General features: G+C 36.2%; 1 protein-coding gene across 6 annotated transcripts in view; it reads right to left on the bottom strand.

Annotated features, from left to right (window-relative positions):
- LOC106878173 (uncharacterized) overlaps positions 1–25,419 on the bottom strand; it is a 1,399,830-nt gene that overhangs the window by 957,292 nt on the left and 417,119 nt on the right. For 2 of the 6 annotated variants that reach the window (XR_016242815.1, XM_089356160.1), the window contains exon 1: positions 24,596–24,943. The exons of 1 other annotated variant lie outside the window; for it this stretch is intronic. Coding sequence is in view for 4 of the 5 variants with exons in the window: in XM_089356160.1 (XP_089212286.1) it covers positions 24,596–24,693 (98 nt within the window). In the remaining variant the exon portion in view is untranslated. Of the gene's footprint in view, positions 1–20,519; positions 20,550–24,595; positions 25,313–25,419 lie in introns of those variants that run through there. 3 more of the 6 variants (XM_052969981.2, XM_089356159.1, XM_052969982.2) reach the window with 3 other exon arrangements.

Below are 25,419 nucleotides of genomic sequence, written 5' to 3'. Positions count from 1 at the left end.
TGGATCTTTTGTGTGTTTGAACATAACAGCTTTTTAACTTGCCTCTTAGACATGCACCTGCTTAGACGTATGAACCGATAATTATTGGTACAGATATAGATGTACTATATAGATGGTAAACTGTGAATTTGAAAGTAGATGCAATTAAATGCTCTCGATTTCACTGATTGTGATTTAAATACTCACATTTACAGAGAAGCTGTTCTCTATAATTGTATTTTTTACCTTTCTCTATCAAATCATTTATATGAGGATTATGGTTGCACTTTGCGGAAGTTTTGTTGGCAATGCCCTATCAATATTTCTTCTTTTCTTTAAAGTGCGTACGTTATTTATTTATTCTCGGGCATTCTTTCCTATGCAGGGGATTGTGAATTGTTTTCCTAAATATATAATTTAAATATATATGAGCATGTCTAGATATGCCACTATATGCATGAGAATACATACATAAAGCAAAACATACATAGATACATACATACATTCATACATACATACAATTTCAATAAAGGAGCTTTGAATCTAGGATTGAAGACGTCTCTCTATTGGCAAGAAATCTTGAAACAAAACTGAACAGTGACATACGTACACACGTACGTACGCATATGTACACACACACACACACACACACACACACACACACACACACACACACACACACACAAACACACACACACATATATATATATATATATATATATATATATATATATATATATATATATGATCAGAAAAAAGTTCTTTTTATATTCCACGGTAGGCCACCAGGGCTACCGAGTGTGTTCCAATTTATGCCTTTCGGCCACAGAATGGCATAAATTGACTACAAACAACCACTAGCCATGCTTAAATCCCTACCCTACCTTACTTTATTCATACACACTTTCTGCCTCCCCTACGGCCAAAAATATTTCCCCATCCTCTCTCCTCCAATTTATCTTCCCTTCAATTGTCAATATCACCATTAAATTCTGTGATAAAGCTAAACTACTATATTGTCTAGTACTCATCTGCTCAATTCCTCCTTCCTCTCACTCCCCTATTGTCTATTTCATTTTATTTTATTTACTAATTCCTTTTTTCCTTCTCTTCTGTCTTCCCTTCTTCTAATACTTATTTCTCCTTACATTTATATACTCCTCTCATACTGTGCTCCTTACACATTCTTATTGAATCCTCCTGGCTCAATAGGTACCTTCCTACGACAATGTCGCCTTTAATCCCATCAAGATATCTTTGGCCTGAAGAGTAGCCGTTGATTTACACCTCACTTGGATTTGGCCACTTCTGAGGTTCCACTCGCTATGTTTTTCCGACTCCATTCCGTAACTCTTGTACATGTATATCAGTGGCGTATGGTGGCTGATGTGTTGAGTGTGATGCCACGTCCCATGCCACCAAATTTTAAGCAGTGGTACAACAAAAGTTTTCCATTATGATTTGTGTTTATATTAATAAGATTAATATTTATAAAGCATTTTCCATTTTCGATAGGTGTGCGCTGCACACCTAGCACTATAGTCTTGTGAAGGTAAATAGAGTGTAATCATGTGTGTATATATGCCTCTTGAGGTAAAGTGAACAGACAAACTGATAAGCAGACAGACAGACAGAAAAATGAATTGGCTGACAGCCTCAGAAGAAGTGGCCATCTTACAATGGCACCATGCTGAATTTGATTGTTGTTCTAAAATCATTCCCTGTTTAATGTTGTAGTAGTTATTTGATGCTTAAAAAATTATTGATCTGTGATGGAGGAGAATATGTTTGTTGGAAGTAAAAGCCTTATGGAATCAAAAGAATATTTGAGGAGTGGAATAGGTGCAACCAATTTATATACTGTAATGCTGGTACTTAATGAATTCTAAATAATGGATGGGAAAATGTTCAGTGCCAGTAATTGATAGAAAATGGGAAAGGAAAAGACAAATGGAAATTTTGAGAGAATCTAAACCCAAGGAAAATATAGTTGTGCATTCTACAAATAGAAAGAAAAACATATTGAGTAATGTAATGGGTACAATAATCAAAGAAAGCACTGGGGAAAATCATCATTAAGAAGAATCGACTCCCAGATGCATTTCTCAATTGACTCTAATTGTGCCAAGCCAAATAATGCATAAAGTAACGGTGAAGAAGACTAAACCCCTACTCTGTCATCATCTATAGGAACTGAACAAACACGCGGACACACTCACAGACATACATACATTGATACATGCATACGTACCTGTATGCATACACACATACTCACACACACTCACGCACACACATACATACATTGATACATACATGTATGCATACACACATACAAACACGCACACACTCAAACACACATGCACGCACACACTCACACACACACACACATAAATGTATATGAAACCTTTCCGATTGTTAGCTCATGTTGGAGAGTTTGATGACGGTTAGTAGTTCAAGACTGAAGTGACTGTCACCTCTCTCCTTGTAATAGGTTAGTAAACATGTACGGAACAGCCTGCTCGTGAAATTAACGTGCAAGTGGCTGAGCACTCCACAGACACGTGTACCCTTAACGTAGTTCTCGGGGATATTCAGCGTGACACAGTGTGACAAGGCTGACCTTTTGAATTACAGGCACAACAGAAACAGGAAGTAAGAGTGAGAGTAAGTTGTGGTGAAAGAGTACAGTAGGGTTCGCGACCATCCCCTGCCGGAGCCTCGTGGGGCTTTAGGTGTTTTCGTTCAATAAACACTCACAACGCTCTGTCTGGGAATCGAAACCGCAATCATATGACCGCGAGTCCGCTGCAGTAACCACTAGGCCATTGCGCCTCCACATAAGGCATATTAGCGACTACACAACATTGCACTTACTCTGGATTGCAGTTGTTAAGGTTGTTTAGTCCTAGGCCCGCTCTGATTTAGGAATGACTATCCACTCATTTTAACGTTTTACGACTAAGACGGACTACGTTATCCAATACATTCATGCATTTCTCTAGACGGTATGGTGAAGTTTTAAGCTGAAACATACAATTATTATAAATACACACTTATTTTGCTAGTTTGTTTTCCTCTAGACTAATTAAAATATAACTGTATGTTGGTCAAAGAATATTTTCATTCTTGATCATAAACATTTAAATGTATAGCTGTCGACATTGCATCTTACAGGCATATGGCAGCAGATACATAACACGCATTAACTACATTGACCATTAATAACTTTGTTATCGTCGGATTGGGCCTAATAAGTAGCTCACACTACTTAAAATATCAGCCTAAAATTGAGATTGCCATAACGTTTTAAATGTCGATAGACAACACGTAATCTTTGTAAGAGTTTCAGATTATCATATGACAAATAGTGCTCTACTATGTCTGCAAAAATAAAGTAGATTTTAGACAAATAATCCTTCAGTCTTCGTAGGAAGAATGGAGATAAATTTTGTTTATACAAGCATAGTTACATAAATATTATGTCAGTTAAGTGTCCGCTAAGTTTATTATTCTTCTCATGTGTTTTCAGTACGATAAAAGCTTTATTCATTTATTTTGAGATGTGTATTTTGTTCGTTTTTGAACGGCAAAGGTGGTTTTAAGCAGAAGCCATGTCAAGCTGATTGATTTGATTTTCCATAGAATTCTTGGCTCATCCTGTGACTGAAAAATAGTTTCAGTGGGAAGAGATAACGGTTCGATCAGGGCATGGTAACTATCACTTGCTACTGGCTTTATGCGAGCTAAAGTGCGAGACTTTATGTGCTAGAAATACAAATCAAATCTCACTGAAATTATCCATATCATCTTAATAAAAGTAAAAACGCATTCCACATTGTATTCTAGATATTAAAAATAATCGGGATGACCATATGTGGATTGAATTTAATCACAGATTTTCTTAGAGCTAACCTGATGATGAACGGAATATGTTAGCTCATATGATTTAAGTCCTGTTTCCACTGTTCTTAAAATTGATTTCAGACAGCCATTAGTAGAAAGGTAAGCCTCAACGTACATTTTATCCACGCAAAAACGCAAGATGCAGCAATGAATTTGTAGTGAAGAAGTTCACTTGGTAGTCACATGGTTTCTGGTTCAGTCCCACCTCATGCCGGGTGCCTTGTACGACAGCATGTAACTTCAACTGTAACTACGAGTGACCAAAGTCATGTGAGAGTGAAATTAGTAAATAATAAACGCTTAAATAACTGTCAATGGATTGCACCAATATCATGAATATAACTTAAAAGCAAGTAGTTTTATGACCACGTCTAGTGATGCAATATGATAGCGGCAATCTTTGTGATCCTCGACAGCAAATTAATTATATCGCATATAATCCTGTAGCTTTTATGAGAAAATAATACATTATAATATTTATGATATTCCGAAGCATTTTAAGTAATAATAAATAGTCTTGATAATGGAATCGAATTTGGCTAAAAAGCTTGTTAGTTTTAGAGCTTAACAACATTTCAGAATATCCTATTAACTCGTTTTTGCTTTTTTTTTTCTCCGATTATGCAGAATAGTCTATACTGAGAAAAAAATAATACCAGGATTTAGAAGTAAGGATTTTGAGCGTGAGTGCCATATGATGTAAAGGGAAGGGCTATGTGGTCGCTCAACCTATTATCAATAACAATCAAATCTATCTGAAACTTCACCATACCATCTAGAGAAATGCATGAATGTTTTGGATAACGTAGTCCGTCTTAGTCTTAAAACGTTAAAATGATTGGATATTCATTCTTAAATCAGAACTGGCCTAGAACTAAACAACCACAACAACTGCAATCGAGAGTAAGTGTAATGTTGTGTAGTTGCTAATATGCCTTATATCACATCTTAAAGTGGAGGTGCAATGGCCCAGTGGTTAGGGCAGTGGACTCGCGGTCATAGGATCGCAGTTTCGATTCCCAGACCAGGAGTTGTGAGTGCTTATTGAGCGAAAACACCTAAAGCTCCACTAGGCTCAGGCAGGGGATGGTGGCGAACCCTACTGTACTCTTTCACCACAACTTACTTTCAGTCTTTCTTCCTGTTTCTGTTGTGCCTATAATTCAAAGGGTCAGGCTTGTCACACTGTGTCACGCTGAATATCCCCGAGAACTACGTTAAGGGTACACGTGTCTGTGCAATGCTGAGCCACTTGCACGTTAATTTCACGAGCAGGCAGTTCCGTTCATCGGATCAACTGGAACCCTGGACGCCGAAAGCGACGGAATGCCAGCAACACACCTTAAAAATGAAATGGTTACCTTACACAATCTTAGTTATCCAGTGTCTACAAATACATGGGATGGTCATGACTGGAATACATTTCATTATAGCACTGGCCACACAATTGTAACTGATCACACACGAAGAATGAGTGATAAGCATCTTAACGCTCTTGTATTTATACGAAGTATATTTACCGAAATGTAACCTGTAGGTAATTTTCATTAGAGTTAAAGAAAGTAACAGGTCAAATGTTTATAAGATAAAACCAGTAATGTAATAACTTTGCATATATTTCGCAGATAATGAGAGAATATACAATAATTTCATTAACAACTCTGAGGATCATTTTGCTGTCTAGGGAGAGTCATTAGGCCAATATTATTAACACACGCACAGTTTCAAATTCACTAATTTATCATTAGTCAATCCAACTACCTAATCGATTGCATGTTTAACTTAGTTAGACATTAAGTCGATTGTTTTGTTTTTATTTGTCATTCATCGTTTCTATTTCATTGTTATTTGCACCCTCTTCAGTGACTTTTCTCTTAATCCGTTACGGAGGCCGCTTTTGGCCATGTTTTTTTTTTATTTTGTCTTATGTAAGAATTTTTTTGTCTCGTTCATCTTTACACAAGGTGTAACTGTGGCTGTATGTTTTAAATTTAAAATGCTCACTTCGCATCCGCGTGAATTCTGGTTCAATCCTACATCGTGGCACCTCGGGGTACTGATTTCAGCTATAGCCCCGGTCCGACTGATACCTTCTGTGTGTAAATCTGACTGACGGAAGCACTTATATATATATATATATATATATATATATATATATATATATATATATATATATTATGGAAATGCACTTTCACAGCAAGAGACCTGATCTGAGATCGTGTGCTGGAACGAAAACAATTGCAGCGTGGAAGGTGTTTATAAGCCATTTAAGTAACACACAAAATCCGTTAGATTCACTTCAAGATTTAAATTTAATTTGCCAAAATATTTTCGTCGCTTGGAGACCGCGATCTGTTCGCTGCAGCACGGAATTTTGTCAGTGAACAGGTCACGGTCGCCAAGCGACGAAAATATTTTGGCAAATTAAATTTAAATGTTGAAGTGGATCTAACCGTTTTTGTGTGTTTCTTAAATGGCTTATAAACACCTTCCACGCTCTAATTGTTTATATATGTGTGTCTGTGTGCGTGTGTGTGTGTGTGTATGAATGTGTATGTATGTATGTGTGTATAAGTTCGTCTACATGTGTCTTTGTGTTTGTATGTGTAGTTGTGTGTGTGTTCGTTCGCATGTGTATGCATGCATTTCACTGTTTGACAACCGGTAGAGCTTTCTTTACGTGACCATACATCAAACTGAGAGAAATCAGAGAAGTGGTTGGAATAAGCAACCCGCTGAAAATAAAATTGAGTCAATTTAAATAAAACAATCATCTCAAGGTAGTGCCCCAGCATGGCCAGAATTCACTGGCTGTAAATATAAATGATCATTATTTATAGTCATTGTATTACGCCTCAAGAAAAAGTATATTTATCTCACCAGCACGGAAACAGAAACATCTGTATTATATACACTAACAAACAGGTATCGATCTTGGTCAAATCAAATCTTTACAAACATTAACTCCTGTATTATAACCTCCGCACAGAATTACAGCAGGCGCTTAAGAAAATGAAATATAAATCCATACGATAACAAGAGAGATTGTCTTATTCACTTCTTTAAAGGACTGTGTATCAACGAGTATGCTGACTGTAAATGATGTACTTGAATTCTGAATGGCTAAGAAACAAGTGAACTTAGAAATATTTTTGGAAGCCTATGAATGAAATATAAACACGCTATCTCAGCAAGATCATGCACACTGCTAATGGCCAGAAATCAAATTTCATCTTCGTGAAGTTTTAACATTATGTGACAACGTACACGCTAACACATGTGTAGAATATTCTTATAAGAAAATAAAAGAAAAAAATGAACAGTAAAAGCAAACAAAAATCAACAAAAGACAATCTAAAACAACAGTCTATTTAAATATCCTCAATGTTTATCTACTTACAACCATATGTTGACTAGTATTATAAAACTATGAATGGTGAATTTCTTTCTCGGCAGCAGCTTTCAGCTGAGTGGGGAATCTATCGATTCTGCACACGTTTCACGCAACTTTGAAAGACACTCAATAATCTTGTACGTCATGGTCATTTCGGGGGGTCATTAACGGTGTCAGTTTGAACTAATTCCTAAACAGTGATTCTTCTCAACGCACATAATACTAACAACTAACTCCAAAACATGCAAACATTCACACACACACACACATACACATACACTCGCGCGCAGATATACACGCTCACATACATGCATTAATATATATTTATGTTTATATATGCGTGCATACGTATATGGGGAAAAACAGAAAACATGGTCTCTTGACTCATTCAGTCTAAGGAAGCAGGCAATTAAGGCAGTTACCGTATAAATTAACACATGTTTTGTGGTGTTTGAATTCATATTTCCTTACAATCGTACAGCCCTGCTGTAATGCTGTAATTTTATCAGTAATTATATATAAATCGTATACACACACACACACACACTAACATATATACACATATATATATATATATACATATGCATATATATTGCTGCTCGTTTCGTCTTAATTATTGTTCTTTATCACTCGAGCCTTTAAGTACTTAAATACGCAACACCAATACTGGCCTCAGCAATATCCATATCATATCACGCTCACCATGTGGTATGAGATAAAAGGAGAAATGCAAGAAGGCAACACATGGTTATGGATTTTTTAATGCTGGCCAATGAGATGTGGATCTGTTTGGGTGGGAAGGTACAAAGAGGTGTCGTAAGGTTTCTTGCCATTGATATTTTATGACTGATTTTGAGGGGTTTTTGTAACATGAAAAATAGTAACGCAATAACAATAACAATATTAATTACTACAAATGAAAATTCAAGAGACGTATGCATTGGCAATTTTGAAAGAGTTCTTTGTTTCCAGTACAGGGTAGAGTATATTTGGAGAGGATATTTTCGACTCATATGAAGGCGGAAATTTAGGTCACCTGTATAAGCTTGTAAAGGCGTGTGGTCCAGTGGGGAGATGGAAGCGAAAACAAGTGCGGCCTCTGGCGGTAAACACTCAAGTTACGCTACTGTTACAGCATTGATGCCATCCATGTAAAAGCTAACATTTGACCAACCGTGTTTTTCTGCTCTCAGAAATAAATGAATGAATAAAAACAAAAAGATTTCTGCATTTATTTTTATAGCAAGGCATTCGGATTGGAAAATAAAGATTCTCGTTTTAAATGGCTGTCCATTCTAAATGTGTGAGAAATAAATAGCTAGACAGGTCACATAATTTGAAATCCGGCATATGGACAGTTAGTACAAATAAACGAGTAATCAAAAACTCTCTTTCTCCCGTGGCTGAGATTTTCAGAGTAATTACGATCTTTGGTAATTTACATGACGATACTGCCACTTAATTAAAAACTAAATTATTGACTAGCCTTTATGGCTATGATCTGATAGAATTACAGTCATCTGGAGAGAAGGAAATATAGAAATTATTGCCCTTGGTAAAATAACATTGCTGTTGATTGACTCTCTGCGAGATTGTGAGAACAGTGGAATTGGATTATGGCATTGATTATGATTTATCTTATTACTTTTTCTTTTTGAATACTGAATGTTTGAAACAAGACATTTAAAGTTCTTTCATACGCACGCCTAATAAGTTGGAAGCAATTAGCAGATACGATATGAAAATAAATACTACAATTATCGAACTCCACTGAGCCACCCAGTATAAGCTATTACTAAGTCTAAAATTACACAAAACGAGGTACCACAAACACTAATTAAACTAGTTGTCGTTATAAGTATTTTGATAAACTTCGAAAGAAAGTTAATTTTTTTTTTTTTTGGAACAGTGGATCTCGAAGCAGATAAAACTGCAAGTAATAGCGTATAAGTGGGAGTAAAATCACTTAGAAAACGTTAAAGAAACTCGAACCCACATCTCAAATATGACAGGTGTTCTACTAGACGAAAGAGAAATTTAAACGAGTGGTTTAGTCCAGTGGTAGAACGCTTCTCATGTTTACAAAAGATGTAGTTCGAATCCCACGGAGTGTCTTCGACTTTTTCCATCCAGAGGGATCTTTAATTTGACAATATGCTCAGCAGCATTTCCTCTAGTTTTACATTCTGAGTTCAAATTCTACCGAAGTTGACATTGCTTTCACCCTTTCGGGGTCGATAAATTAAGTACCAGTTACGCACTGGGGTCGATGTAATCGATAATCGACTAGTTCCCTCCCACAAAATTTCAGGCCTTGTGCCTATAGCAGAAAGGATTATAATTATTATTATTATTATTATTATTATTATTATTATTATTATTATTATTATTATTATTGGCCAGCAATTTTTGTGCAACTGCTCGTGACACATCTCCTCCCCAAGCTTTCAGTCATACTGTAACATCTCTCATCGCTCACTCGCGCTAGGACGCTGGATATGTCTCGGCAAATGATAGCAACAAACATGGAGATTAAAAGTAAATAACAACAACAACAATAATAATAATAATAATAATAATAATAATAATAATAATAATAATAATAATAATAATAACATGGAATGCTTCTAAGTACTACAAAATTAAATCCCATGATTATTGGTAGAGGCACCATCCAGAGGATGTAGTAAATGGTGAGGGCGTCACCATCCTTTGGAATTTACCAATACAAACAGACAGAAAAATTGACTTTAATCGACCAGACATTGTGATCAAGGACTACAAAAGAGGAACTTGTCTGTTAATATATATGTCTGTCCCATAAGATCAAAATGTCTCAAGAAAGGAATACGAAAATCTTTCTCACTGGAAAGATCTGCAAAGTGAAATCACGAAAATGTAGAAGCTTAGTACTACGATAACACCAGTAGTAATTGGTGTGTTGGGAATGCTAAAGAAGGGAGCTGAGAAGTATATTGAGCAACTCCCTGGTAACTCCAATCTCCGTGAGCTACAGAAGATAACCTTGATGGGTACAGCCCATAAACTACGGAGAGCACTCTCCATTTAAAATGGAATGAATGTGGTGATAATTTTAGCATGCATAGGAAAACAAAAGTGCCCTCGCTACTCTTGGCCTCCGGAGAATGCCCGGTACTAAGGCAGCTGAAATGAAGTTATAATGAAAAGAAACCATAAATAACGATGATGATAATGATAACAACAACAACAACAACAACAACACCAACAACAACAACAACAACAACAACAACAGCAATAATATTAATAATAATGCTTTTTAGTTCAGCTTACATACGTGACTGAGTTTGTAATTTATTCGTTTTTGTAATTCATTTAAGTGAACAGACTGCAATGTATTAGTGATATTTATTTTATCAGTTTCGAAAGATAGAAATCAGCATTGACACCGTAGAGGATTGGATTGCAAACAATGGAGGAACCAAGTAGATAGCTTAAGGTATAGTATAAGGCCATCATTTATATCGACCATCTCTTGTTGTTGCAATGACAATTATTTTAGACGATTTTTATATTAGATTAAGTGTCGACCTCGTTGTATTTCTGACGCCTGTATCATTGACTGCAAGCGACTTCATTCACTGCGATCACCTTTTCTGCCTCCATTATGTCCACCATCAGAATCAACAGACGTACACGAATAGGCTTGACAACGGAGAAAGCACATGTCAAGATTGTCACACTGCATCTCATACATGCTAACTACTATTTATCGTTGTAAGCAACATAGCAACATAGCTATTAATCTACCCTTTCGGAAATGACCATGGGGCAATACGACACAACATTAGAATTCTTCTACTTCAACTAATACAGACGAATGAATAAAAATATTATGTGGCATTTAGTTTAAGGCCAAATATCGTTATCATCTTACCAAAATAATAACTTCTGGAGATCCAAATGAATATAATGTAAATAATAATGTAAATAATGATAATAATAATAATAATAATAATAATAATAATAATAATAATAATAATAATAATAATAATAATAATAATAATAATATGCGGTACCAGGTAGTGGCTCCCACGGTTTCCGATCTTAATTGATTGGAAATGTTATCATGTACATTGTTTTGTTTTGGTATAAAAAATGGGCTACAGAAAATATTCTGCTTAATACCACAGATTTGCTTGTCAGTTGTTTGACCTTAAACAGTTGAGCATGTCCCTTGGTGGCTGACGATATGTGCATCTCTGATCATGAGCAGAAGTAGTGGGGGAGGCATCATAGCCATGTGTTGAGAGGAATTCTTTTGGGTTTGAATAATTCACCTTTGGAAACATGAGTGTTTTGCTCAACATCCTTAAACGAACCTTATTCAGGGACCTTTTTAGCGGGATGGGCTACTCAACCTGCGAGGTCATGCGCTGTTTATCTTGATATGAGATCGCCATGTCGTGCACATATGGTTGTGGTGCATGTGCCTGTTGTACCCTTATCAGACGAGTAGTCATGATGGGCATACTGGGCTTTGTATATTTTACCCCAGTGTCACTTTGATGGCATGCCCTGTTCTCTCACTCAATAATAATAATAATAATAATAATAATAATAATAATAATAATAATAATAATAATAATAATAATCACTCAAGTACCAGCATGACAATAAAAGATCGGTGCAAGTGTGAAGGTAGAATACCCACGAAATCAACTTTGCTTGGAACTGCAAGAATTTTTGCAGGGATCTTGAAGCGTGACCAGTAAACAAGTGTCACAATAGTCTGCTGGCTGTGGGCAGCCGACACTTTCCATCATGCCCAGCAAACCAAGCTGTGAACTTTCACCACATAATAATAATAATAATAATAATAATAATAATAATAATAATAATAATAATAATAATAATACATTCTACTACATAACACAAGGCCTGCAATTTTGCTGGGAGAGGATAGTCGATCACATCAACCCAAGTACTTGACTGGTGCTTAATTTATCGATCCTGAAAGAATGAAAGGCAAAGGCGACCTCGGTGGAATTTGAACACAGAACGTAAGGACGTTAAGCATTTTGCTGGGCGTGCTAACGATTCTGCTAGCTCACCGCCTTTATAATAATAACAATGATAATAATATTTGAGGATAGCCTCCAAGTAAAGGTGGTCGGCCCTATCAAGAGTTTTCAATAAATCCAAATGGACCAGGGCTCCACCCAAGACTGCTTCTTTACTAACTCTCTCTATGATCTATCACGTGAGGTGGAGGTTGTCATGTATAGTTCTGCTGGGTATAGCGCAAGTCTGCGCATCACCCACCAGTCTGTCAACGACAAGCGCCAACCTTTTTGCTAACACTTTGGCCAAAATTTTGTAATGTGCATTTAACAGAGTTACCGGCCTAAAGTTATCGACAATGTCACCCTTGTTCGGATCCTTTCTCAGTAACCGCACCACACCTCAGCTTATTCTCCCATTCTGCTGCCAGTTGCGGTAGATGTTTTCCAAAAGTTTACCAAACAAGTCTGGCATATGTATATAAAGCTCGAAGGGCAGAACATCCAAGCCCTGTGACCTCTCCCTCGTGCAACTAGCCAATGCGTCATATATGTCTTCAGCTGTTATCGGTACTTCGTAGAAATCCACGTCCCTAGCTGAAAGCCGCAGGATGCCATCGATGTAGGAAGTGAAATTCACCTTCGCCGCCGGGCCACCACGCACCACGTCCCGACCTCTGAAAGACCCAATTGTAGTTTTATTACCACGTTGCGCCTCGGTTACCCGGGCCCATCGAACGGCTTTCGTTCTCTCCTGCTTTAGAGCTCGCGACCTAACCCTGACAATACAACCTTCATGCTTGGTGTTGAAGAATTGGTTTACAAGCAATCTCACTGCCACCACGTCGGTCACTATGCTTCTACAGAGTGTCTCTTCTGAGTTCCTAACTAGATTTCCCTCACTCTAGTCTTCTCTATCGCTAATTTTCTGCTAAATTCTACAGTTTCTATTCTAATCGTTCATTTTAGGGCTCCCCACCATCGGTAGTTGAGGAATTCAAATTGTGGATAACCTATGCTATTCTTATCTGTTGATCGTGATGCATGTGCTTGGTGTACCCTTGTCAGACGGGTAGTCATGATGGATATAATAGGCTTCGTATATTTTACCCCAGTGTCACTTTGATGGCATGCACTGCTCTCTCACTCAATAATAATAATAATAATAATAATAATAATAATAATAATAATAATAATAATAATAATGATAATCCTTTCTACTACAGGCACATAATAATAATAGTGGTTTCAAATTTTAGCGAAAGATCAGCAATTTTGAGGGGCGGTGCATGTCGATAACAGTTACTTATTTTAATCACCTTAAAAGAATGAACGGCAAAAATCAGCCACGGCTGAATTTTAACTCGGAACATAAAGACGGACGATATGCCGCTAAACACTTTGTCCGGCGGGCTAAAGAGGCTGCCAAACAAAAAATTAATTAAAAAATTTTTGGTACAAGGCTAGCAATTTTGAGGGAAGAGGGAAATCTATTACATCGGCCATAGTACTCAGCAGATAATTAGTTTACCGACGTCGAAATAATTAAAAGCGAAGTCGACGTCGGTGGAATAGAATTCAGAATGTAAAGATTTGAAAGAAATATCACAAGATATCTTTTTCTGATGCTTAAACAATTCTGCCAAAATAACACCCCAAGTAATTTGAAATGTGGGCACAAAGCTAGAAGTTTTGTAAATGGGCGGAGGATGGGTAGTCAGCATCAGTTAATGCAGATTTCTTTTTCTTATCCATCTCGTTGGAACGTAAGGCAAAATTTAACATCGGCGAAATTGAAATCAGAACATTAAAGGGCTGTGGTAATATACTGCAACGCATTTTCACCTCAGTAAATAGCCGAAGGAAACGAGTGTGGGCAAGACGTTTTCCATTTATATATTTTCGGATTCGTTCCCACTGACTGAAACTTTAGGCAAGTGTTACTTGCCTTAGACTCGCATCAATGAAAGCCATTTTGGTAAAATGTATTAAACAGTTACCGTACAGAAGCCTATCGGACGAAACATTTTTTTCTTGCATGTCATCCTGTTTAACATTACTTCCCAGCTGTTGGGTGTATTTGGTGGAGGACAATCAGTTGTAGTTATTCGGTCATCTTGTTTGAGACTAAGTTCCCACGAGTAATTTTTGAAGTGCTGTAAAACGATTACAAGTGCAAACTTCTCCCCCAAACTATACCATGTAACAGTGAATAAAAATGGCTACAAGTTTATATGAGAAGAAAGTAAAGTCGATTGTATATAACTGTCGATGGTATATAATTAGTTTTTATTTAATTCATTTCAAAGAAGTCCGAAATCACCCAAATACGAACGATATTGTAATGAAGAGATCAAACTAAAATGCAACACAATATTTAACACTATAACATTTCTGAGACTTACTCTATAGGGAAGAAAGTTCGTACTGATGTGTTGTACATACTTTTAACATTTCGGTTAAGACATAAATATAATGATTGTATATTTATTAGGTTAAAAAATCTATGTTGGCTTTTTTATATATTTATTTTTAGTTAATTCATATCAAGTAATCTTTACTAATAGCAACATTGTTTATGTTTGCGATGGGTTATACAACGGTTAGTATTTTCATTGAATAAATAATTCTGTGTCACTCGTGTAAAATAGAGACCTCCTTATTTTCAACTGTATCGCTTGCACTTAGCGATATATGAGTCGGTGGAAAATTCATTCATTCATTCATTCATCAATTCACTCATTCATTCGTTCATATATACATATATACATACATAATACTTTTTAACCAGAATATCACGTATTAAAATTGAACCAAAAGCAAGTTTATTTATTTAAGACATGTATTCTCTATTCTCTGTTAAGTTCTACAGCGAGGAAGAATGTTGAGTTGTTGAGGTCAAAGGTTATGTCATCCTTCTTTGTTAAATGAGCGTTTAAGTGACCTAGAATCCCACAGACATGTGTAGCCTTACTGTCATTTACGGGTCGAATATAGAATGGCACAATATTATAATGTGTTTCTTATGATGATAATGATAATAATAATAATAATAATAATAATAATAATAATAATAATAATAATAATCCTTTCTATTGAAGGCACGTGACCTGAAATTTGTGGCGAGGGGTCTAGGCGATTACATCGACTCCAGTGTTTCACTGGTATTTAATTTACCAACCCCGAAAGGATGAAAGGCAAAGTCAACATCGGTGGAATTTGAACTCAGAACGTAAAGACCGATTAAATAAAAATAACATTATTTGTCTTGTCCAATGTGGTAACGATTCTACTAACTCACCCATTTAATAATGGCTTCAAAGTTTAGCACAAGGCCAGTAACTATTACTTCCACCTCAGTGCCCAACTGTAACTTTTTTTATCGAACCCGAAGGATTAAAGACAAAGTCGACCTTGACGGAATTTGAATCCAGAACATAAAGACTGTCGAAATGCCATTAAGGTTATCATCCGATGTGCTAACGATTCTTCCGAAAGTAATAAAAAGAATACGAACACACGCCCCAATCTTAGCTAGACACATTATTTATCGATATCAAAATTATGAATGGAAAAGTTGTTCGTGGCAATATTCGAACTCAAAGAGCAGAACGTGTACTGAAATGTCTAATATCCAACGAACAGACGATCCCACCAACTAGGTAGCCGTGACGTTTACTCATAAGATTACTTCTGTATGAATACCATAACATTCGTTAGGTATTTAAGTTCCAGCTAAGATTTAAGTTTCGGCAGCAGGAGGGCTGTAGCGTAGTGGGAAGTGGGGTAAAATCTGAATGGAAATATGATGCACGTGATGATGTAGTGAGAGTAAGAAAGAATGTTGGTTAGAGGCAAAAACAGCGTGTCAGTAACAGGTTACGAGAGAATAAAATTAGAAAAGCACAGCATGTAGAAAGATCCTGGGGTAAAAAAAGAGAGAGATGATGAGTGAGAAAGAAATGTTTTGTGCATGTGTGTGTGTAAGTGAGGGTGTGTAGGAAAGAAAAATGAAATAAACGAAAAAATTGTACATGTAATATTATAGATAAATGAACGAAATATTTTACTGTTAATACGGAAGATACAGGGATAAATACAAAGACAGCGAGAGAGAGAGAGAGAGAGAGAGAGAGAGAGAGGGGGGGAGACAAAGGGAGATACAGAGAGAGAGAGAGAGACAGAGAGAAAGAGAGAGAGACAGAGAAAGAGAGGGAGAGAGGAGAGAGAAGGAAGAAAACATTTAGAATAGACGTGTTCAGTAAAAGAAATTGCAAACAAACAACGAGACACGCAGTAAATATGATGTGTGTGTCTATATATGTACGTGTGTGAATACGCATGTGGAGGCGGCGTGTGTGTGTGTGTTTGTGTGTGTGCGTGTGTGTGTGTGTGTGTGTTTGTGTATGTATGTGTGTGTGTGTGAGCGTGTTTATATATATATGTATGTACATACATGCATATATGTAAAGATAGGAAGGCTGCGTGTGGTAAGAGAGATTCTAAAGTAAGACACTGAGAGAAAAAGAAATTGGTTGTGAGTGTCTACGACAGATGTGTGTGTGTGTGTGTGTGTGTACATGGAATACGTAGGCGCGGAAGTGACGGAGGCATAGTTATGTTGTGCGTTTTTACTCATGAAGTTCACACATTTAGTTCGATCCCTCTGCGTGACATCTTCGGTAAGTGTCTTCATCAAAAGTTCATGCCGACCCATCATACGTGAATTCAAGTGTGTAAACAGAAACTGTATGGGAGATAGTCATGAGCACTACCTGTAATTAAAAGATGTAGTCTTATTTCTATTATTGTGTTACGCTGATACAGAATTGAACTACACATCTCTATGGTATACTCAACCAACAACCAATTGCACGTTAATTCAACTAGTCAGATAATTTCGTACAGTCAACTGGCTGATCCATGAACTTAAAAATTCATCGTCGTCACCATCAACACTCTTATCATTATCATCACCATCATCATCATCACCATCATCATTCTTATCATCACTATCTTCATCATCACCAACTTCCCCTTACTCATTATCATCATCCTCGTCACCATTATTATCATCATATAAGATGATTTGTCTCCATTATTATTCATGATACGCAAAGGAACTAAACAATGGGTTGAAGACAACTAGTGGAAGTACAAATTAATCAGATTGAATTAACGTGAAGTCTTATGCATACTTGCTCCTTAATCTATAGACGGACTCCAGAGAATCCGATACTACAATCCTGCATTAGCAGAGCTCTATTTTTCGCTAGAACATATTTTGAATAAGAGCCAACCTCCATTTGTGGTTCACAAGTCTACTTGCAGTGGTAAAAAAAACCACTCCTAATTTACTCCATACCGCTAAGCTGGAATCATTATATCATACTATATATAAAATGCCCGAAAGAAAGACGAAGTTGCTCAATGTAGAATTGGTTTTGGTCATGGGCACAATACAAGCAACAGGTTTCCACGTAGTTTCTGTCCAGACAGTGTTCCTCATAAGGCTTAGAATGAATATTGTGACAATGATAAATGACACTAGAACTGCTATGTAATGCAGTTTGAATTCAGGATCTTATGATTGCAAACCTAATTCCCTATTCAGTCGTGGCTGCGTCTAATATATCTTAGCGCGCACCCGTACGCACACACACACACACACACACACACACACACACACACATATGCGAGATAAAGTAAGATAACAAGGCCAAGGCAATTTGATATTCGTAGGACAATTGTAAATAGAAAGGTGGTTTCACAGCTGTTTCAGGGTAATAAATAGTATCCCATCATCAGAGACGAGTTAAAAACTCTGTTAACTCGTCTCCGATAATGCGATATATATATATATATATATATATATATATATATATATATTTACACACACAAACTCAAGGAGTGAACAAGTAAAATCCATGCTACATCCGTTTCTTAGCTAGAAGATCATCTGATGTGTAATAATAACTTAACAAGGGGTACTCAAGTAGGTGCTCATCTGGTTGAGGATATCATAATTATTTGAAGTTTACATTGTCATTTGGAAATCCAGAGTCAAAACACTGTAGATGTTATTTGAAAATCCATCTATTTATACATATATATATATGTGTCACACATGCAGATACTCACACACACACACACACACACACACACAGACAGACACACACACACACACACACACGCACACACACACACACACATATATATATATATATATAAATGGATGTGTATATATTTAATCCTTCAGGAATTAGACTACGGCTTTGATGTGTCACCGCCTTCATGCGTTTAGTTGATCAATGTGATTCCTGAACTTATTTTCGTAAGTGAGGTTGGTACTTGTTTATTGAATTTGATAGTGGATCCGCAAGAGTCTGGACATAAAGGGGCGTTAGCATAATCCACACAAGATTAAGGTCTAGTGAAAAACGTTGTAAACATAAACAAAGACACACCCATCATAAGCACAAACACAGACACATTTGTGTGTGCGTGTTTAAGTCCGTGTATGTGTGTGTGTGTGTGTGTGTGTGCTTGCCCATATTGTCTTAAAAATTGTGGAAGTATGGATTCGGAAACTAGGGTGTAGACATACACATCCTCATGTGTGTGTGTGTGTGTGTGTGAGTGTGTGTGTGTGTGCATGTGTGTGTGTGAGTGTGTCTAGATACCGTTGTCGCATATAATGCTATCATGCCGAATCTGCTAAGTATTCTATATACATTTCTATAACTACAAAACATAAACGCAAACTTAGGCTATTTTCTCCACCTACGACTCTCGTTTCACTCAATCGTTGTTTCTCAATCTATGTAAGATTAATTTAAGAACAAACTCCACAACTACATGATGTCATGCTGCTTCGACAATAGAATTATCACGAAGTATATTTATCATCTTTGATAAGTAAGCAGTGCTCATCTAACTTTCACTAGAGCAACACACTCACCCTCTTTATTGCATGCATATATCAACTATTGTGCATTTGTACAGCCATGCAAAATCTATTGATTTCTGTGCATGTGAATGTATTTATGTATGTTATTGATTTGTGAACTTGTGCGTGTATTTATATATTAATTTTGTATGTGTGTGAATTTGTGTTAGCTAGAGAGGGGGAGACAGAAAAAGAGCGAGAAAGAGAGACAGAGGAAGTGTGTGTGTGTGTGTGTGTGTGTGTGTGTGTGTGTGTGTGTGTGTGTATGTGTGTGTGTGTGTGTGTGTATGGGTGTGCGGGAGGTGGGCAGATAGAAATATTAGGAGAGACAGAATGTGTCTTTATATGTAACGTGTGTGCGTGTTCTTTCAATTATGTTAACGTGATCTTCTGGGAAGATTTAGAGTGAAAGGAAGGTAAGTGATAGCATGATATTTCTGGTGATATCACTTGTGACATTTTACCTGTCATACAGATATAAATCCTTGGCATGCTTAATCAAGGATCCTCTACGTGATTTTAGTGACTTGGTTAGAAATAGCAGCGGAATCTCCCTCAAATCATACCGTAACATCTTCAAAGAGATGACACATTGTTCAATGTGTTAATGCAGTCTAAGGGACACTATAACATACCAAAAAACAACCTGATGATCATAGATCTATCGGGATTGATGAAACCACAGCTCGATCCAGGCGCTGATGAGGAGTTAAACAACAATTATATGAACAGCAGCAATAAAAACAGCAACAACAATAAGAACGACAACTCCCTTGTAAATTCAGTTAAAAGGAAATATAAAGGCATAGAAAGCATGAAATATAATTAATGAGTCAATAAGGGAGCGTAATGAAAACACTAATTAATATTTTAAAATTCAAATTAAAGGAAAAAAAAACATGCGTAATGTTATTGCTGTTTAACCTCAAGTCAGACCATATTGAGCATATTTTTAAGTAAAAATGTACAGTTTCAACCAGGGTTGTGACGTCTGTTTAGTATGCGCTTATCTTCTTAGAATTACATTATACAACGTATGTTTTTGTCCTTTATCTCAAGACGGTATGATTTGAGGGGAGTGTATGTGGCTGCAATTTTTAACTGATTAAATGTCCACAAAGAAGGCTCTCTCGGTGCATTGGGGGTAAATTAGGTCGATCGACCCCGCTGAAAAAAGTGGGTTGTGATTTTATTGATCTCGGGAGGTTGAAAAAGTTAGTGATTTCAAATTTAGAGACATAAAACTTAATACCTGTAAGGATTTCTCTCGGGTCTAGCATTTCTGTCATCAGATAAAAGAAGGAAATAAAGCGAATAATGAGCGCGGATAGTTAATACATTGAAATATTTAAACGAAGAGAGAGAGAGAGAGAGAGAGAGGCAGAGAGAGAGAAAGAGAAAAGAAGAGATATAGAATAAAAGAAACTGTGAGGAAACAAAAGCAACAAGAAAAAAGAATCAAAATAACGGAATTTAAATTAAAAAAAAAATTAAATGAAGAATAAAAGTATTTATATGATGGAGAACATGCATAATAATTCTTCCTAATTTTGTCACAAGGCTTGGAATTTCAAAGGGAAGGGAACAAGTTGAGTACATTGACAATAGTTCTTCAGTGGCACTATATTCTATTGATCCCAAAAGGAGAGCTTGCACAACAACAACAATAATAATAATAATAATAATAATAATAATAATAATAATAATAATAAATAACGGTTTCAAATTTGGTCTCAAGGACAGCAGACCTGGGGGGGGGGGGCATAAGTTGATTTCTTCGATCCGTGTATTTATTTCATTGAACTCTAACTGACGAAAAGCAAAGTCATTTTGGAGGAATTTGAACGTGGAAGATAAAAACGGACGAAATGTCACAAAGCATTTTGTCCGACGTGCTAACGATTCTTCCAACTGGTGGAGATAGTGGATCTATAGAAAGCAGTTCTAAGTGGAACATCACAAATGCTTTGCATATTTCGAGAAGCCTGAACGAAAAGCGTAAACTTTAATCTTCTTGTTGTGGACAGCTGACACTTGTTACATTCTCCAGCAAGCTGTTGTGCTAAAGCACGATAATAAGATAACAATTGTTTCAAATTTAGGCACACGGCCAACAGTTTTAGCGGGGCAGGAGTTAAGTCAATACTATTGTCTTGATTAGTGTTCTTTCATTCTTTTATTTATTTCAGTTATTTGACTGAGACCATGCTGGAGCACCGCCTTTTAGTCGAACAAATCGATCCCTGGACTTATTCTTTGTTAGCCTGGTAGTTATTCTATCGGTGACTTTTGCCGAACCGCTAAGTTACGGGGACGCAAACACACCAACATCGGTTGTCGAGTGATAGTGGTGGGGCGACACACACACACACACACACACACACACACACACATGCATATACGATAGGCTTTTTCAGTATGCTTCTACTAAATCCAATCACATGGTATTGGTCAGTCCAAGGCTATAGTAGAAGACACTTGCCCGAGGTCCTACGCAGTGTGACTGAACCCAGAGCCGTGGTTGGGAAGCAAGCTTCTTACCACACAGCCACGCCTGCGCTTAAGTACTATATGCTATCAACATCGGATAGATGAAAGCAAAGTTGACCTCGGTCAGATTTTAACCCATAATGTACTGAATAGAAAGAAATACCAGAAGGCATTTTGTCCGATACTATTTAACTTTGCCATTCACCGCCTATGTTTTATTAATGGTTTCCAACATTGGCACTTGCGGAGCAGTTTTGAGGGAAGGTAGTGTGTAGAGTACACCGATCCACTACTTGACAGGTACTTTATTCTATCGATCAAAGGGTCAAAAGATCAAAATCAAAGGTAATCTCGACAGGGATCGTCAATTAGCACAAGGCATTTTAAGAAGTTCTGTTGATTCTGGCAGCTCAATAATAATAATAATAATAATAATAATAATAATAATAATAATAATAATAATAATAATAATAACAATAATAATAATAATAATAATAATAATAATAATAATTTTTCTTCATTTCTTTGCCTTATCGATATCTTTATTATTTTTATTAACAGTGTAAGATACGGTAATCTGACAGCGAAATGTGAAAACAGGAAGTACTGAAGGGAAATTTTCAAGGTTTGGTTTGTACTCTTGTATATTACAAGTTTATTCTTAAACAAGGGTATTGCTGCCAGTGACTTCGATGTTTCGGCCAGTTAAGCCACGATGGACTAACTAGCCACACCTCGAAATCAGTGTCAACAATAATCTTGTTTAAGAATAAACTATATATATATCTATATGCACACACCCAAATACACACATGAATACACGCACACGTACTCACACACACACAAACATATGCGTATGTGTGTATGTATATAAGCATGATTGTACATTTTGATGGTAGATGTATATATATATATATATATATATATATTATTATTATCATTATTATTATTATTATGCATGTTTGATATATTTCTGGACAAACCTGGATTTCTCAGAGACAAGAAGTAAAACTATTATTCGAAAGGAAACAAATATATAAAAAACGTAGAAAGAGAGAGAGAGGAAGAGAAAGAAAGAAAGTGTAAGAGAGAAAGAGAGAGAGAGAGAGAGAGAGAGAGAGAGTAAAGTGAGAGAGAGAGAGAGCAAAGAGAGAGATAGAGAGAGATAGAGAGAAAAGAGAAAAAGAATAAGAAATGAAGAGAGAAGTGGGTGAGTTAGGGATAAATAGAATGATGTTATACGAATATGAAGTTTTCTAAGTCACTCCTGATCGAGTGAACCAAACATGAAAGACGTTCCAGACACGACATACATGTTTATTTTATTTATTTGTATACTTGTAAATTTTTGCATGGGTATATTCAATATCACATACAGATAGTGTGTTATTTCTTTTAAAACAGCATGGTGTTATTTGAGGGCGAATGTGTTATTATATCTAGCAGGCCAGGTTTACTACAGTAAGTCTTCACACTAGTATTACAGAAACCTGTACATAACCACACAACTATGCACTCAGTTAACTAATTGTCTCACATCGGTCACATTACTCCTACGTACAATATGTATCAAAACCAACCAGGAATGTCACGGCTGGAGAAAAGATTTGCTTGTTTCGGGTTGACACATGCTGCGTACACATACGCACATGTTTGAGGGTGTCAGGTAGTTTGGAGTACCTGAATATATATATGTTTGAAGCCTGCGCGTGTATGGAGGCGTGTCTGTGGCTATACAGGTAATTGCAAAATCTGATGTTTAGACAAGAAGAGAAGAAAAAAAAAACAGGTCGATTGAAGTATATATACGTATATATCAATTATTTACGTGGATGTATATTTATGTACGTATGGCTATAATATATATATATATATATACACACACACGTAGCGATGGCCAGGTAAGTCTAGACGTATTTGAAGCGACTTGGTGATGTGTATAATTATAACTACCTCCTAACACTCCTGTATTCAGGTAGGTGTTAGTATATATATATATAAATATATATTCATATTAGTTTGTTTTGGTACAAACGTCCACAAACATGTATACACGTGTAAAATTGCGTATATACATAAATATTGTTGTCTAAGGAGAGTCATTATACCAAATACATAAACATGTATATACATATACGTTTATGTAGCTTTTAATGAGCATGGTTGTATGTATATCTATATATCTAACTAAATATATGCACATATGTACATTTATATACATACATATCCACCACACACACACACACACACACACACACACACACACACATATATATATATATATATATATATATATATATATATATATAAATATACATACATACATATATATATAAATATACATACATACATGCATATATATATAACTATACATACATATATATATATATATACATACATATATATACATAAATACATATATATACATATATATATATATATATATATACATACACACACACACACACACACACACACACACACACACACACATACATATATATATATATATATATATATATATATATATATAGAGAGAGAGAGAGAGAGAGAGAGAGAGAGAGAGGGGCATATACACACATATATACAGGCATATATATGTTTATACAAACCCATACATTATACACATGTCTGTTTACATGCTTTCATATATACACACATATATCCGCTATTCGTTTGTAGCTGTTATGGTTTTGTATCTGTTTATTCTGTTTGTGTATGTACCTATCTCTCCATATATACATACATATGTGTGTATATATAATATGTGTGTGTGTATGTGTGTATAATATAATATATTATATTATATCATATTATATTTAGTGATGTCTAACTTACCTATACGTCAAGTTCTCAGCTATGGAACGCCTCCGATGTTCCGATATAATCCGAAGGTTCTCCAACAACAAAACCTGTGTCTTGTCGGCGTGTTTCATGGTTAATTTGCCTCTCTTGGTTATGTGTCACTTAACTGTTGTAAAGTGTCCTGTTGTAATCCATTCCGTTAATTATGAAAGTCGCCACCGATTTTAGCGGCAACCATACAATTTAACACATATACACACATAAATAAACTGTATATCTCTCTCTCACGGAAGAGAGAGAAGAATAAGAAAGCCAAAGCTGATGCACAGCTGACTGTATGGTTTTGCGTGTGTGAGTGTCTGTGTATGTGCGTGTTTGATTGCATGAATGTGTGCATGTGTCTGTGTTGATAGATGCGTGTGGACATGTGTATGAGGGAACGGTAACAAGAGTGCGTGTTTGTGCCTGTGTGTGTAAGTTGAGAGAAAGAGAGAGAGAGAGAGAGAGAGAGAGAGAGAGTGAGGAAGAGAAAGAGTGAGAGAGAGAGAGAAAGAGAGTATGTGTGCGTGTGTGTACATGAGATAAGGTGAAACGATATACGCGAAAGAAAGAGGGGATGGCGAAAAGAGAAAAATAGTGAAACGCTTGTGAATGATTTTTAAGAAGCGTTTGGAATATAAATGTGTATATATGCGTGTGTGTATATAAGTGAGTGACTGACACTGAGGAGTGAGAGGAGATTGAGTACCTAAGTGAGATAAGGTGATACGGTAAATATGTAAGAGAAAGAGGTACTAAGAGAGAATAAAAGAATAAACATATTTGTATAAATATATAGGCATATATGTATTTTAATA

The sequence above is a fragment of the Octopus bimaculoides genome, chromosome 8 (genome assembly GCF_046866305.1).
Source record: "Octopus bimaculoides isolate indiv1 chromosome 8, ASM4686630v1, whole genome shotgun sequence".
Lineage (NCBI taxonomy): Eukaryota > Metazoa > Mollusca > Cephalopoda > Octopoda > Octopodidae > Octopus > Octopus bimaculoides.
Note: the sequence above shows the minus strand (reverse complement) of the source record. Positions and strands in the feature narration are given on the sequence as shown.